Genomic DNA, 13,521 nt, shown 5'->3' on the forward strand with positions numbered 1-13,521 from the left:
GCACTAAGCCTTTGATTCCCTCTGTCTGGGAGCATTAGCCTTCTTTTCTGGTTCAGAAGTAAGCAGAGAACACTTCCAGTATCTTAGGAGTCCGGCGTTCAGATCTTGTGCCAGCCTGCGAGGGACACAGAGGAAAGCCCCTCATTATTGGGCTCAATCTGGGTGTCTATGAAATGGGCTCATAAGGAGTAGTGACCTCAGAAGCAGCGCTTGGAGCCCTCCCACACGCAGTCCACCCGGTGTGGTGGAGTGGAGGGCCGGACAAGAAGCCCTGATGAAGAGGTTGCCTTCAAGACAGGATCCCGGGCTGCGCCTTCTCACAGGGTTCGGTGGGGCTTCTAGAGGAGGCGGGCGGGTTCTCTGGAGCCAGAAGCCCGGAGCCGCCCAGGAATTTTGGCTTGGACTGCATTTCCTCGGGCCGGGCGGGCGCGATCCCGGGAGGTGACTACGGACAGCCTGCTGCACTCGGTGGCTTCTTACCATGCAGCCGCTGCTCTGCGCGCTGGCCGGGCTCGCCCTGCTCCGCGCTGGAGCGGGCGAATGGGACCATGGACCCAGGGACACGCTCGGACGGCGAGGTAGGAATGAGAGAGGAACTGGAGACAGAGACCCCGGGGGAAGTGGAGGGAGGGAAAGGTGACGGTGAAAGTAACAGAGGCGCTCCAGGACGGAAAAGGGCAGAGACCAAGGAGAGAGATGAATAAGAAGGGAGAAGAGGCTTGGCGCGGCTGGAGATGAGGATGCAAGATGGATGAGAAGAGTAAGAGAAGGGAGTTTGAGAAAAGCACAAACAAGAAGGAAAGAAATGGGGATGGCAGGAAGAAACCGGGAAAGAAAGATTTGGGGAAAGGAATGCGGCAACCGGATGTCTAGAGAGTTGGAGAGCGCCAGCGGGCTTGGGCAGAGGTCCCGCAGCAGGGTGTGGCTGCCCTGGGGCCAGAGCATCCAAGGGAGGTCTGCAAAGGGCCTTGTGTTTTAAGCGGAGCCTGGGTCAATGACCCAGGCAGTGCCAACACCACCATTTGGAGGGACAGACGGAAAAAAAGGTACAGTGTCACCTGCTTGGAGACCTGAGGGGTCTGTAGGGAGGTGAGGAGGCCATCCTCCGGGTTTCGAGAAGGGTCCAAGAGCTATGGCTTAACCTAGCTGTCCTAGGTGAGGAGGGAGCTCAGGCCTTATGGTGCCAAGGCAGACCCGGTACGGGCCCCCTCGGGTCCTAGCACCAGCCAGGAAGAAATGCCTGGCACCTAGACTAAAGCTCTAGTTGCTTTTCAGGGCCCACAGGGAGAAGGGACACTAACCCAGATGGTGGAAGGAGTCCCTGTGGGGTGAATGGCTTTACATCTCACGGCTGGCTTGAGGGAGTGTAAGAAAGAACGTGCCCACCAGTGAGCACTCAACACTAGTGCTCATCAACCCCTCTGGCCTCAGTTTCCCCACCTGTTAAGGAATGACTGTCAGTTCTCAAGGCACGACTCCCTCCTCTTAGCTCTGCTCGGTCTGCAGAGGTGGGACCAGGGCTCAAGCTGGACCCTCCGGAGGAAGGAGCCATCTCCACTACAAATCACTTTCCTGCCCCTTTGAGTTGTTTTTGTTTTGGGGTTTTTTTGTTTGTTTGTTTGTTTGTTTTTCGAGACAGGGTTTCTCTGTGTATCCTCGGCTGTTTTAAACATTGCTTTCCTTTCTGTTACATACGCTCATTGCAACAGATTAAGGAAGGACGAAGTGCAGGTGCATCAATGCAGTCTCCGGTGTTTTCATGTCTAACCGCTCAAACTTCAGACACTATCCCACCACTCCACACCTTCATCCTATGGGGTCCAGTTTTTCCTTGACTTTTGACTATGAAAATATTTGAGCCAGGCGTGGTGGCACACGCCTTTAATCTTAGCACTTGGGAGGCAGAGCCAGGCGGATCGCTGTGAGTTCAAGGCCAGCCTGGTCTACAAAGCGAGTCCTGGCCCAGTGTCGTCGTCTTCTTCTTCTTCTTCTTCTTCTTCTTCTTCTTCTTCTTCTTCTTCTTCTTCTTTTCTCTCTCTCTCTCTCTCTCTCTCTCTCTCTCTCTCTCTCTCTCTCTCTCTTTCTCTCAGTTTTCCAGACAGGGTTTCTCTGTGTAATACTCCTGGCTGTTCTGTACTAGCTTTGTAGACCAGGCTGGCTTCAAACTCTGTGATCTGCCTGCCTCTGCCTCCCAAGTGCTGGGATTAAAGGTGTGCACCATCACTGCCCAGCTTGTGTGTGTGTGTGTGTGTGTGTGTGTGTGTTTTTGATTTATTTATTATTATATATACAGTGCTCTATCTCCCTGTACACCTGCAGGCCAGAAGAGGGCATCAGGTCACATTATAGATGGTTGTGAGCCACCATGTGGTTGCTGGGAATTGAACTCAGGACCTGTGGAAAAGCAGACAGTGCTCTTAACCTCTGAGCCATCTCTCTAGCACCAGCCACCCCACCCTGACCCCCACCTTTTTTTGTTTTTGTTTTTGTTTTCCAAGACAGGGTTTCTCTATGTAGCCTTGTCTATCCTGGACTCTTTCCTCCCCTGCCCCGCCCATTTTTTAATTTTTTTTTACTCTTATATATACATTTATATTATTACACATATATACAATAAACCTCATACAACAAGAAGGACCACGAAACAATTAGGAATTATATAAATGTTTTGCCTGTTTGTGTTTGGCAACCTTGGAGTGGACTTGCTTTGTAGCTTTGTAGACCAGGCTGTCCTTGAACTCACATTGATATGCCTGCCCTGCCTCACAGTGCTGGGATGGATGGATTAAAGGCATGTACCACCATGCCTGGCTCTTTTTTTTTTTTTGGTTTTGGTTTTTGAAAACAGAGTTTCTCTGTGTGGCTTTGGCTGTACTGGAACTGACTCAGTAGAGCAGGTGGGCCTCGAACTCACACAGGTCTGCCTGCCTCTGCCTCCTGAGTACTGGGACCAAATGCACGCACCATCACTACTCGGCTCCCTTATTTTTTATAATTAAAAAATACTATATGTATGTGTGCCTTTGAGTTTATGTGCACTGAGTTCTAGGGATTAAACTCCAGTCCTTGGGGGCTGGAGAAATGGTTCAGATTTTAAGAGCACTGGCTGTTCTTCCAAAGGTCCTGAGTTCAATTCCTAGCAACCATATGGTGGCTCACAATTATCTGTAATGAGATTTAGGGCCCTCTTCTGGCATGCAGGAGTACATACAGACAGAGCACTATACACATAATAAATCTTAAAAAAAAAAAAAAAAAGGTATGTGCCACCTCTGACTGCCAACTGTATGTTATGTTGGCAAGGTTTATCTTGATGGGTTTGGGGCCTCAACTTCCTGAGGTTTGGGGGAGGGATTGGTTTACTATAATTAGTGGTTTAAAAAATACGGTAGCAAGACAGAATCTGGCCATCAGCCAGTTTAGCTTTGAATGAACACATGAGAGAGAAATAGACAGGGATGGTAATTGACAGGGGCTCTTCACTACAACAGCTTAACTTGTATCCTAAGGAAACACTAACTCAACCCTAAAGGAAAAACACAGGAAGGACACAGAAATTACTCAGTAACCCAGGAGTCTCAAAAGTCCTGAAAATAAAGCAAACAAACAAACAAACTTGTTAGAAAAAGACTCAGTACAAGCCAGGTTCCATGGCACACTCCTGTAATCTCAGTACTTGGGAGGCAGAGGCAAGTGGATCGCTGTGAGCTTGAGGTCAGCCTGGTCTACATAGTGAGTCCAGCCGAGGACAGCCAAGGCTACACAGAGGAACCCTGTCTCAAACCGCCCCTGCCCCCACCCAGCCACAAAAGACTCAGAACAAGACCAGAAATAGAACACCTCCCACCCCAAGCAAAACAAAACAAAAGTTTCTTGGAATCTAGCTCTTCCAATGGGCATCGGGATCTTTGGTCTGCGTCAGTCAGAGCAGGCCCGTGCAGAGTTCCTCATACAATCCCTTAAAAATATGATTCTGCTTCTCTTTAAGAAGAATCAAAACCCGCTAACGGTTTTTTAACTCATCACAAATATTTAGACAAGTACTGGATGTGGTGAAATTAATTCTCAATTACATTGAGTGTGGTCAAATGTCATTAACCCCAAGCAGCCAGTGATGCTGGTAAAAATAGAACTTGGCTTTGATGATTAAAATGGGTACTTACTCATTGTGTGAGTCCGAAGTACTGTTAGGTTGCCTAGGGAAAGCACTGTGAGTGGGCGTGGCCACGTAGAGAAAAGCCTGGTGGCCTCTTTCATTAGGTTAGCCAGCCCAGCACCTCTCCTGGTCTCTGGGCTCACCTCATCACAGGATGCTGCTTTACCCATCATGGCCATCATCCGGGCTACAAACAAGGCTTCAAGCTGGAGCCAGTCCAGAGATAACAACCTCATGCCTTAGGAAATCTATTTCCAAGGGGCAGAGTAGGGAGGGTAGAGGGAGGGAACAGAGAGGGAGGGAGTGTCCACAGCCCAGATTCAAGGTCCTGTGAAATAACCCAACAGTCCTTTGGCCTTTTCACCTGTACTTAATGAGATTCCCGACAGACAGACAGAGAACAGAGACACAGAGAGAAATAGAAAACAAGCCTAGGTTTTTGTTTTTTGTTTTGTTTTTGCTTGCCTCAGTTGGGTTTTGTTTTGTTTTGTTTTCCCTAAAAGTGACTTCTCCCTTACTCGCCCCAGCTCTGTCTGTCCTTTGGGGCCTCAAGCAAATCCTGAAAGTTGTATCCTGTATGTACCTACTCCTACGCAAGCCGTATCTGGAAAGCAGAACCTCAGGGTAACCCGACCCAGCTTGATAGTCCAGACTGTGGAGGCCAGGAAGTTGATGGCTGAGGGTGTATCTAGGCTGAAGGGTGTAGGCTGAGAAGGGTGGGTGTTTTCCAAGCAGAGCAGATGCTGAGGTTTTCTGCAGGGAGTGGGGGGGGGGGGGGGAGGGGGACCTGGCCTTGCAGGACAGTTGTTAAGGCTGCTCGCTCTGGGCTTTCTGTCAGTTGAGTCCCCAGGAGGCCTGGATGAGCTCAGAGCACAGCTCCCTCCAGATGTGAGGAATTAGTGCTGAGATGGGGGTGACCTCACCCCAGCCTGCTCCCTGGAGGGATTCTGGAGCCAAGTTAGGCCTCACCAGACTGGAGAACAGTGGAGAGAAGCAATGCCTGTTGCTGAAGATACCCACAGCTTCCAGCTTCCACTGGGAAACGGGGCCCAGCGAGGGCAGGCAATGCTCCTAGAGCCACCCACTGCAGCCCAAGCTCAGAACCAAGAGGCTGACTTCCAACTTCTTGTGTCAGAGTTGTGGTGCCAGGTACAACCTCAGTTAAGAAGGAGATTAGTGAGTCAAGAGTTGAGAAGATATATATATATTAGTCAGGGTTCTTTAGAAGGACATCCATTCTGTCAGTTCTGTCCCTCTAGCGAACACCCGACTCAGAATGAATCTTGTTGGTTTTCAAGACAGGGTTTCTCTTCTATTTTTAGTTGTGAGTCTAGCCTTTAATGGCTGAGCCATCTCTCCAGTCCAAGACAGGGTTTCTCTGTGTAGCCCTGGCTGTCCTGAGACTTGCTATGTAAACCAGGCTGGCCTCAAACTCAGAGATTCACCTGCCTCTGCCTCCCAAATTCTGAAATTAAAGGTGCATGCCACTACCGCCCAGCAGAATAAATCTATTGATCTACAGAGAGTGGGCTGATTAGGATGGCTTACAGGCTGTGGTCTAGCCAGTCCAATAATGGCTGTCTACCAAGGAAAGGTCCAAAAATCTAGTAGACGTTCAGTCTATGAGTCTGGATGTCGCAGCTGGTCTTCAGCATCTGCTGGCATCCTGAGGAAGTCGACTCTAATGCCAGTGAAGGAATGGACTTGCCAGCGAGGAGCAAGTGTGTAGCTCTTGCTGTCCTGGAACTGTCTCTCTGTAGACCAGGCTGGCCTTGAATTTAGGAATGCGCCTGCCTCTGCCTCCCAAGTGCTGGGATTAAAAGCGTGGTCCACCACTGCCTGACCTCCCATGTCCTTTATATAGGCTGCCAGCAGAAGGTGGAGCTCATTTGAAGACCGATCTTCCCATCTTTAAATCCAGATAATTAATTAACGAATTCAAATAATTAAGATGATACTATCACGGGTGTGCCCAGCTGTGGATAATTCCAGATGTGTTCAAATTGACCACCGAGGCCAGCCATCATAGCAGGTTGAACCTCTTATGCTCTCACTAGCAGTGTGGCTTTGGAGCGGGTGCACAGCAGCTTAGACTAACTGGTCCCAGTGATGAGTCTGCTCTGTTTCCTCTCCAGGTTCCACCTGCCACTGCCTGGCTCATTACTTCCCTAGTAGATTACTGTCACTGCCGCCTCCCTCCAAAGTCTCACCCCCCTACATTCTCCAGGTCTGAAATTCAAAACAATCCCTTCAAACACTCCTGGAGGCTTGTGGAGGCCCTGAGTCAAAGCACTGCCCTTGGCTTTGATCCTAAGACCCCTCTTCCATCAGATCTCCCGCCCTGTTTCTCTGCAAGCATTCTAACCCCTGGGATGGTCTGCCCCTGTCTTGACTCTACCCAGCCTAGACACTGCCTCCTTGAGAAAGCCCTCCTGGGTCTGGAGACAGGGTTAGGTCAGGGTGTGGCTCACGTCTTCGCCCTCCCCTTGTCCTTGTCTCATGTCAGCACCCACCTCACTTCCGCTTGGTGTCTCCCAAAACTCTGGTGCCACTAGGAAGCCACTGACTCCACAGTGACAAGGCTTGTTTCTCCCACAGCTGCTGAATCCCCCAGTTCCTCTAGAGAAGATCTGGTTTGGAGCCCGGGCTGTGACCGACAGATGGCTGTCCAAGGACGTTTAAACATCATGGAAGAGGTAATGAGGGCACCAGAGGAAGGGGCCATAAAGCTTCATGGCCATCTGCCAGGCGGGAGGCTGGGAAGAGTACAAGTGTCAGGAACGCCAGGCCAGTTGGGCTCTAACTGAGATGTTCCTTGGAGCAATGCCTTATACACCTTACCTCCCAGGAGCCATTGCTTACACACAGCCTGAGATTTTTTCCTAGTTGGGTCTACTGGTTGGTTTTATTCGTTAACTTGCCTCAAGCTAGAGTCATCAGAGAGGAAGGAGCTTCATTTGAGGAAATGCCTCCACAAGATCCAGCTGTAAGGAATTTTCTCAATTAATGACCACCCAGGAAGGGTCTACCACATGGTGGATGGTGCCATCCCTGGGCTGGTGGTCCTGAATTCTAAAAGAAAGCAGCCGAGCAAGCTAGTAGGCAGCACCCTCCCACAGCCTCTGCATCAGCTCCTGCCTCCAGATTCCTGCCCTGCTTGAGTTCCTGTCTTGACTTTCTTTTTGTTGATGAACAGCAATGTAGAAGTATAAGCAAATAAGCCCTTTCCTCCCTGGCTTGCTTTTTTTTTTTATTTTGCGATGTATTTATTTATTATTTGTACACTATTATGCCTGCCTGTGTCATTGTAGATGGTTGTGAGCTACCATGTGGTTTCTGAGAATTGAACTCAGGAATTTTGGAAGAACAGACAGTGCTCTTAACCTCTGAGCCATCTTTCCAGCCCACCCCCCATACCACCCCAAACTTGCTTTTTTGGTCATGGTGTTTTATTGCAGCAATGAAACCCTAAGATATTGCAGAGCGGGGAAATGTTCAACCCTCAAATTTTTTATTTTGTTTTGTTTTTTCAAGATGTGTGTGTGTGTGTGTGTACCAGGCTGACCTGAAACTCACAGCGATCCACCTGACTCTGCCTCTCTAGTGCTGGGGTTAAAGGCATGTGCCACCATGGCCAGCTCTTCTTTTGTTTTGTTTTTTCTAGACAGGGTTTCTCTGTGTAGTCTTGGCTGTCCTGGATTTGCTTTGTAGACCAGGCTGGCCTCAAACTCACAGAGATCTGCTCACCTGTCTCCTGGGTGCTGGAATCAAAGGTGTGTGCCACTACATTGGGCTTAGTTTTAATATTCGAATGCTTTTATAATGTAGTTGACAACCTTATGTTTCTGTTTCAAGCATTAAAGCACTGTTCTGGCTTGAGACCCATAGGCTTTATTAGGTTGCCAGGAGGATCTGTAGCAACACATGCCCTTTTAAGCAATCCCTAGAAACAAAACTTTGAAAATCCAAAACATGTCATTTAATGAGCACGCCACCAGGGGGCAGTGCGACAAAAGGAATGTACAATCTTTGCCAACTCCTAAACAGAGAAAGGTGCTTAGGAGTCCCTGTCCCAAGCCTGGTGCCAGAGAGGAAGATCCTTAAAAGGGTGATGTTGTTACCTAGAGAAGCTGAGCAGAGATTGGGTGAGAGCCAGGGTTCTACCTAGTCCCTTCCCTCTCCACTGCATTTGGTTGGGGCAGAGTGGACTATATATATAAATATATATATATATATATAATTTGGGGGGTGGCTAAAATGTAGTTTTAATTAAAATAGAATTACACCACTTTACAACCTCCCTTTTCCTCTTACCTCTCTCAGGAATCCTTCCTTTTTCTGTATTTTTTTTTTATTAATTCATTCATATTACATCTCAATTGTTATCCCATCCCATGTATCCTCCCATTCCTCCCTCCCTCCCGCTTACCCCCTACTCCCCTCCCCTATGACTGTGATACGCTCTTAAGGTATCAAGTCTCTTCTTCGTAGCCTGCTATCCTTCCTCTGAGGGCCACCAGGTCTCCCCATCAACGGGACATGATCAAATATGGTGCACCCGAGTTCATATGAAAGTCAGTCCCCACTCTCCACTCAACTGTAGAGACTGCCCTGTCCATTGGTTAGATCTGATTCAGGGTTCAAAGTTTACTGTATGCATTGTCCTTGGCTGATGCCATAGTTTGAGCAGAACCCCTTGGCCCAAATCCGCCCGTCATAATGTTCTTGTAGGTTTCTAGGACCCTCTGGATCCTTCAATTTTACCATTCTCCCATACTTCTCTCACTGAGAGTCCCAGTAGGATGTCCTCCCCTCTATCATACTTTCATGCTAAGTGAAGACTTTCATGGGACCTGCCCCTTGGGCTAGTGTCCAGATATAAGTGAGTATATACCATTTGAGTCTTTCTGCTTCTGGGTTAATTCATTCATTATGATCATTTCTAGTTCAATCCATTTGTCCACAAATTTCCTTGTTTTTTATAGCTGAGTAGTAATCCATAGTATAATTTTTTATTAATTTATTCAAATTACAACTCAATTGTTCTCCCATCACTCGTATCCTTCTGTTCCTCCTACCCTCCCACCCCCATCCTATTACCCTCCCTTAGGTCCATGTCCGAGGGGGATCTCCTCCCCCACGTTATGGTCGTAGGCTAACAAGTCTTATCTTGGTAGTCTGCCTATTCTTTCTTTGAGTGTCACCAGGGCTCCCCACCAAGGGGAGGTCGTCAAATATGGGGCACCAGAGCTCATGTCAGAGTTAGTCCCCGCTCTCCACATAACTGTGGAGGATGTCCTGTCCATTGCCTAGATCAGAATAGGGGTTCGATGTTTACTCCTTGTATTGTCCTTGGTTAGTGCAATAGTTTGAGCAGACACCCCTGGGCCCTGATCCACCCGTTACAATGTTCTTCTTGTAGGTTTCTAGGACCCTCTGGGTCCTTCTATTTCCCCATCTCCTATATTTCTCTTACCTAGATGTCCTCACATCTGTCCCAATCTCCTGGTAAGTGAAGACATTTTGGGCTAGTGTCCAATTATAAGTGAGTATATACCATGTGAGTCTTTGTTTCTGGGTTAGCTCACTCAGTATGATCATTTCTAATTTCCTCCATTTGTCCACAGATTTCTGAATTTCCTTGTTTTTTAATAGCTGAGTAGTATTCCATAATGTAAATGTACCACAATTTCTTTATTCATTCTTCAGCCGAGGCACATTTAGGCTGTTTCCAGATTCTGGCTATTATGAATAAGGCTGCTATGAACATGGTTGAGCAAATGTCCCTGTTGTGTAGTGGAGCATTCTCTGGGTATATTCCAAGGAGTGGAATACCTGGGTCTTGAGGAAGCCCTATACCCATTTTTCTGAGAAAGCTACAGATAGATTTCCAAAATGGTTGTACCAGTTTGCATCCCCACCAGCACACAGTGGACTTTCTTTAGGGTACCACTACGCTAAACTAAACTTGACCCAACTCAGTGCTTGACTTTTGGCCTGTCCTCCCGCTACAGAAGGTAGAGAAGACAGTGGAGTACCTGGAGGCGGAAGTGACAGGTCTGCTCAGCCTGCTGGAGGAATTGACTTGGAACCTACCCCCAGGACCCTTCAGCCCTGAACCTGGCCTGTTTGGAGATGGTGAGTGATTCAGATGGAAGAACACCTGCGGAGCGTGTCATCTAGGGCCTCTGGAAGCAGAATTCACAGGGGATGCTGTGTAGTCCCAGGGACAGAGTACCTCAGTCCTCAAGTATTCTGGCTTCTGCATTCCTCCATCTTAACATCCATTGGCACCCAAGACCCTGGCTGATGCTCAGACCATCCCCCAGCTCCTCCAGTCCTGTTTTGTTTGGGGGGGGGTTGTTTGTTTTTGTTGTTGTTTATTTTGGCACTGCTGTCCCAAGAGATTGAAAGCTGGACAAGTAAGCAAGCAAGGACAAGGGGACCCTTTGGCGCCCTCTGCTGCTCACTTGGAGTACACTCTTTTCTTGCAGATCACTTCTGACCACCAGGGGTGGAACCTGTCAGCTAAAGTCATCCCTCTGAAAACCAAACAAGGTCTTCTTGCCTTCCTGCCCCATCTTTGTGTGAAATAAAACCTCCTACTTGGGCCCCTGTGTCTACTAATGGCAACCTCGACCTCCATAACCAGAGCCCCAGTTCCTTCTGTCACACACCCTGAACCCCACACGCTGCTCTAGCCCACAGACGCGGGTAACCTGTGCATCTGAACTTAAAGCTTTCAGGACACAGCACAGGTGTCACACAGAATGTGAGACACCTGAGGTCCAGAGTGGTAACCGGGCACAGAGGGCTGTTTAAGCAGCCTTGCTACCCAGCCTTGGCCACAAGCAGCAGTGCCACTAGAGAGGTTGTCAGAAACACAAGAGCATCTGGTCCCACCCAGCTACCCCACCCTCCATCAGAACTACTGCCTGCATGTGATCCCCATCCTGCCTCTCCTGGTGGGGAGGGGTTGCATACCCATTAAGAATCCTGTTACCACCTGGTGTGGTGGCGCACGCCTTTAATCCTAGCACTCGGGAGGCAGAGGCAGGCGGATCGCTGTGAGTTCAAGACCAGCGTGGTCTACAAAGCAACTTCAGGGCAGCCAAGGCTAACACAAAAAAGACCCTATCTCAAAAAACAAAACAAAACAAAACAAAACAAAAAAACAAAAAACAAAACAAAAAAAAGAAGAAGAAGAAGAAAAGAAAAGAAGGAAAGAAAAGAAAAAGAATCCCATTACCTGGCTGGGAATCCAGAGTTACAGCCTCTTCAAAAAATAAAGATAAAAAAGTCTGGAGAGATGGCTCAGCAGATAAGAACACTGCCTGCTCTCCCAGAAGTCCTGAGTTCAATTCCCAGAAATCACATGGTAGCTCAAAACCATATCTACACTGGAATCTGACACCCTCTTCTTGCATGCAGTGTACATGCAGATAGAGCACGCATACATAGAAGAAACAAAATCTTATAAAAATTATATTTCAGTAAACAAAGTTTGCATTACATAAAATTCACTTTGGGGTTGGGGGTTCAGGACTTGCCATGTAGACCAAGTTGGGACTAAAGGTGTACACCCAGGCTGGAAAGATAGCTCAGAGGTTAAGAGCACTGGCTGTTCTTCTAAAGGTCCTGCGTTCAATTCCCAGCAACCACATGGTGGCTCACAACCATCTATAATGAGATCTAGTGCCTGCTTCTGGTGTTTAGGCAGACTACTGTATAAATAATAAATAATCTTTAAAAAAAAAAAAAAAAAGGTGTACACCCAAACCGGGCGTGGTGGCGCAGGCTTTAATCCCAACACTTGGGAGGCAGAGGCAGATAGATCGCTGTGAGTTTGAGGCCAGCCTGGTCTACTCACTTTGAGTCCAGGACAACCAAGGCTACACAGAGACCCTGTCTTAAAAAAAAAATGTATACCCAGCAAAACTCACCATTATAACCTGCATAAATTCTGTGCTTTCATTTTTAGAGACAAGGTTTCTCTCTGTTATCTTGCCTGTCCTGGACTCAGTTTGTAGACCAGGCTGGTCTCGGAACTCAGAGTTCTGCCTGCCTTGCCTCCTGAGTGCTGGGATTAAAGGTATGTGCTACCTGGCTTGTCTAAATTCTGTGGTTTCTACTGTGTTCACTGGGTCACAAAGTGAGCACCATTAATTCCAAGACATTTTGAACACCACAGGAAGGACTCTGGGCCTATACAGCACTTACCTTCCCGGACTTCTAGAAACTGAGTTTCTTCCTGGACCTGCCCATTGAGGGCAGCTTCTGTGAATGGAATCCGGAGTCCTTTTGTATCAGGCCTTCACAGGACAAGTCCTCAAAGCCCACGGATACAGTGTGTTGTCCCTTCACATGATTAAATGCCTCTTTGTTGTCTCAGTAGACCACCCTGTTCACCTACCTGTCGACGGGTCTTTGGAGTGTGTGCACACTTGGCTATTAATGTAATTCATGACACTGGTGCCTAGTCACAGATGCTTTTATTACTCTTGAGTGTCATCCTTCCTCCCACTGTTGGGGAAAAGTGAGAGTTGGCCCATCCCAACCCCCTCCCCCCCACTACTCAGCTGAGACCTCTCATGAGTTCTGCTTAGGGCTCAGGAGGCTAACTGGACACATAGCTCTGTAGCATGTCATTATCCTAAGCTTTCTAACACTAGGAGGTGGCGGGAGTCTTTCAGGCAACAAGCCAAGCTCTTATGCTCCTGGACATGACAAGGAATTCCAGAAACTGTCCATGCCAGTTTCCTTTTCCAGATACCAAGGAGCAGAGGGCCCACAGGGGAAGAGCCACAAGTGCCCTTCTGACAGGAAGTCCCAAGGTAATGTGCTGCTGGGCCACCTCCCCGGGTTTTGCCTGTCCTCCTCACTAGTCTACTGAGAAGTCACCCCAGAAACCACATAAACACCTTTCTGCCCTAATCCCAGGACCTAGGTGACCAGACACGGTTTTGACTTCACTCGGGGACTCCGACCAGCTCTGCATCATGCTCAGGCCCTGTGTGCATCTGGAGAGCACCTTTTATGTGTCCTTAAAACATGACCCTGCCAGGTAACTTGAGCTTGAGATTTCCACAGTGTATGTTTCTAGTTCAACACATCCATTTTTTTCCCTTTTTAAAAATGTATTCACTTTACATTCCTTCCGATTGTAGCCCCCTTCCCCCTTCATTGCACATCCATTTTCAAAGGCTAAGAGGGCCAGAGTCTCTGAGTCATAAAGCAGAAGAAAACACGTTGGCAAACCAGAGAGACATTTCCAGAATGTTCCAGAGCTGGCTGACTTTAATTTGGAAACACAGCTTTTGGCTATAGACGTTCAGGTTTAAGGCACATTCCAAGCTACAAGGAGT

General features: G+C 48.2%; 1 protein-coding gene across 1 annotated transcript; it reads left to right on the top strand.

The window, feature by feature from the left end:
* The first annotated feature begins 295 nt into the window (after nt 1-295).
* On the top strand, nt 296-10,774 carry Plac9 (placenta associated 9). Its single transcript, XM_051142425.1, has 4 exons — nt 296-578; nt 6,755-6,852; nt 10,171-10,294; nt 10,651-10,774. The coding sequence occupies exons 1-4, from the start codon at nt 482-484 to the stop codon at nt 10,659-10,661; spliced, it is 330 nt and encodes a 109-aa protein (XP_050998382.1). The 5' UTR covers nt 296-481; the 3' UTR covers nt 10,662-10,774.
* The last annotated feature ends 2,747 nt before the right edge of the window (nt 10,775-13,521 follow it).

This window comes from Acomys russatus, chromosome 3, assembly GCF_903995435.1.
Source record: "Acomys russatus chromosome 3, mAcoRus1.1, whole genome shotgun sequence".
Lineage (NCBI taxonomy): Eukaryota > Metazoa > Chordata > Mammalia > Rodentia > Muridae > Acomys > Acomys russatus.

Coding starts and splice junctions, on each gene's coding strand:
- Plac9 (XM_051142425.1), top strand. CDS start 482: ATGCAGCCGCTGCTCTGCGCGCTGGCCGGGCTCGCCCTGCTCCGCGCT. Junction 579..6,754: donor GGACACGCTCGGACGGCGAG/GTAGGAATGAGA, acceptor TTTCTCCCACAG/CTGCTGAATCCCCCAGTTCC. Junction 6,853..10,170: donor GTTTAAACATCATGGAAGAG/GTAATGAGGGCA, acceptor CTCCCGCTACAG/AAGGTAGAGAAGACAGTGGA.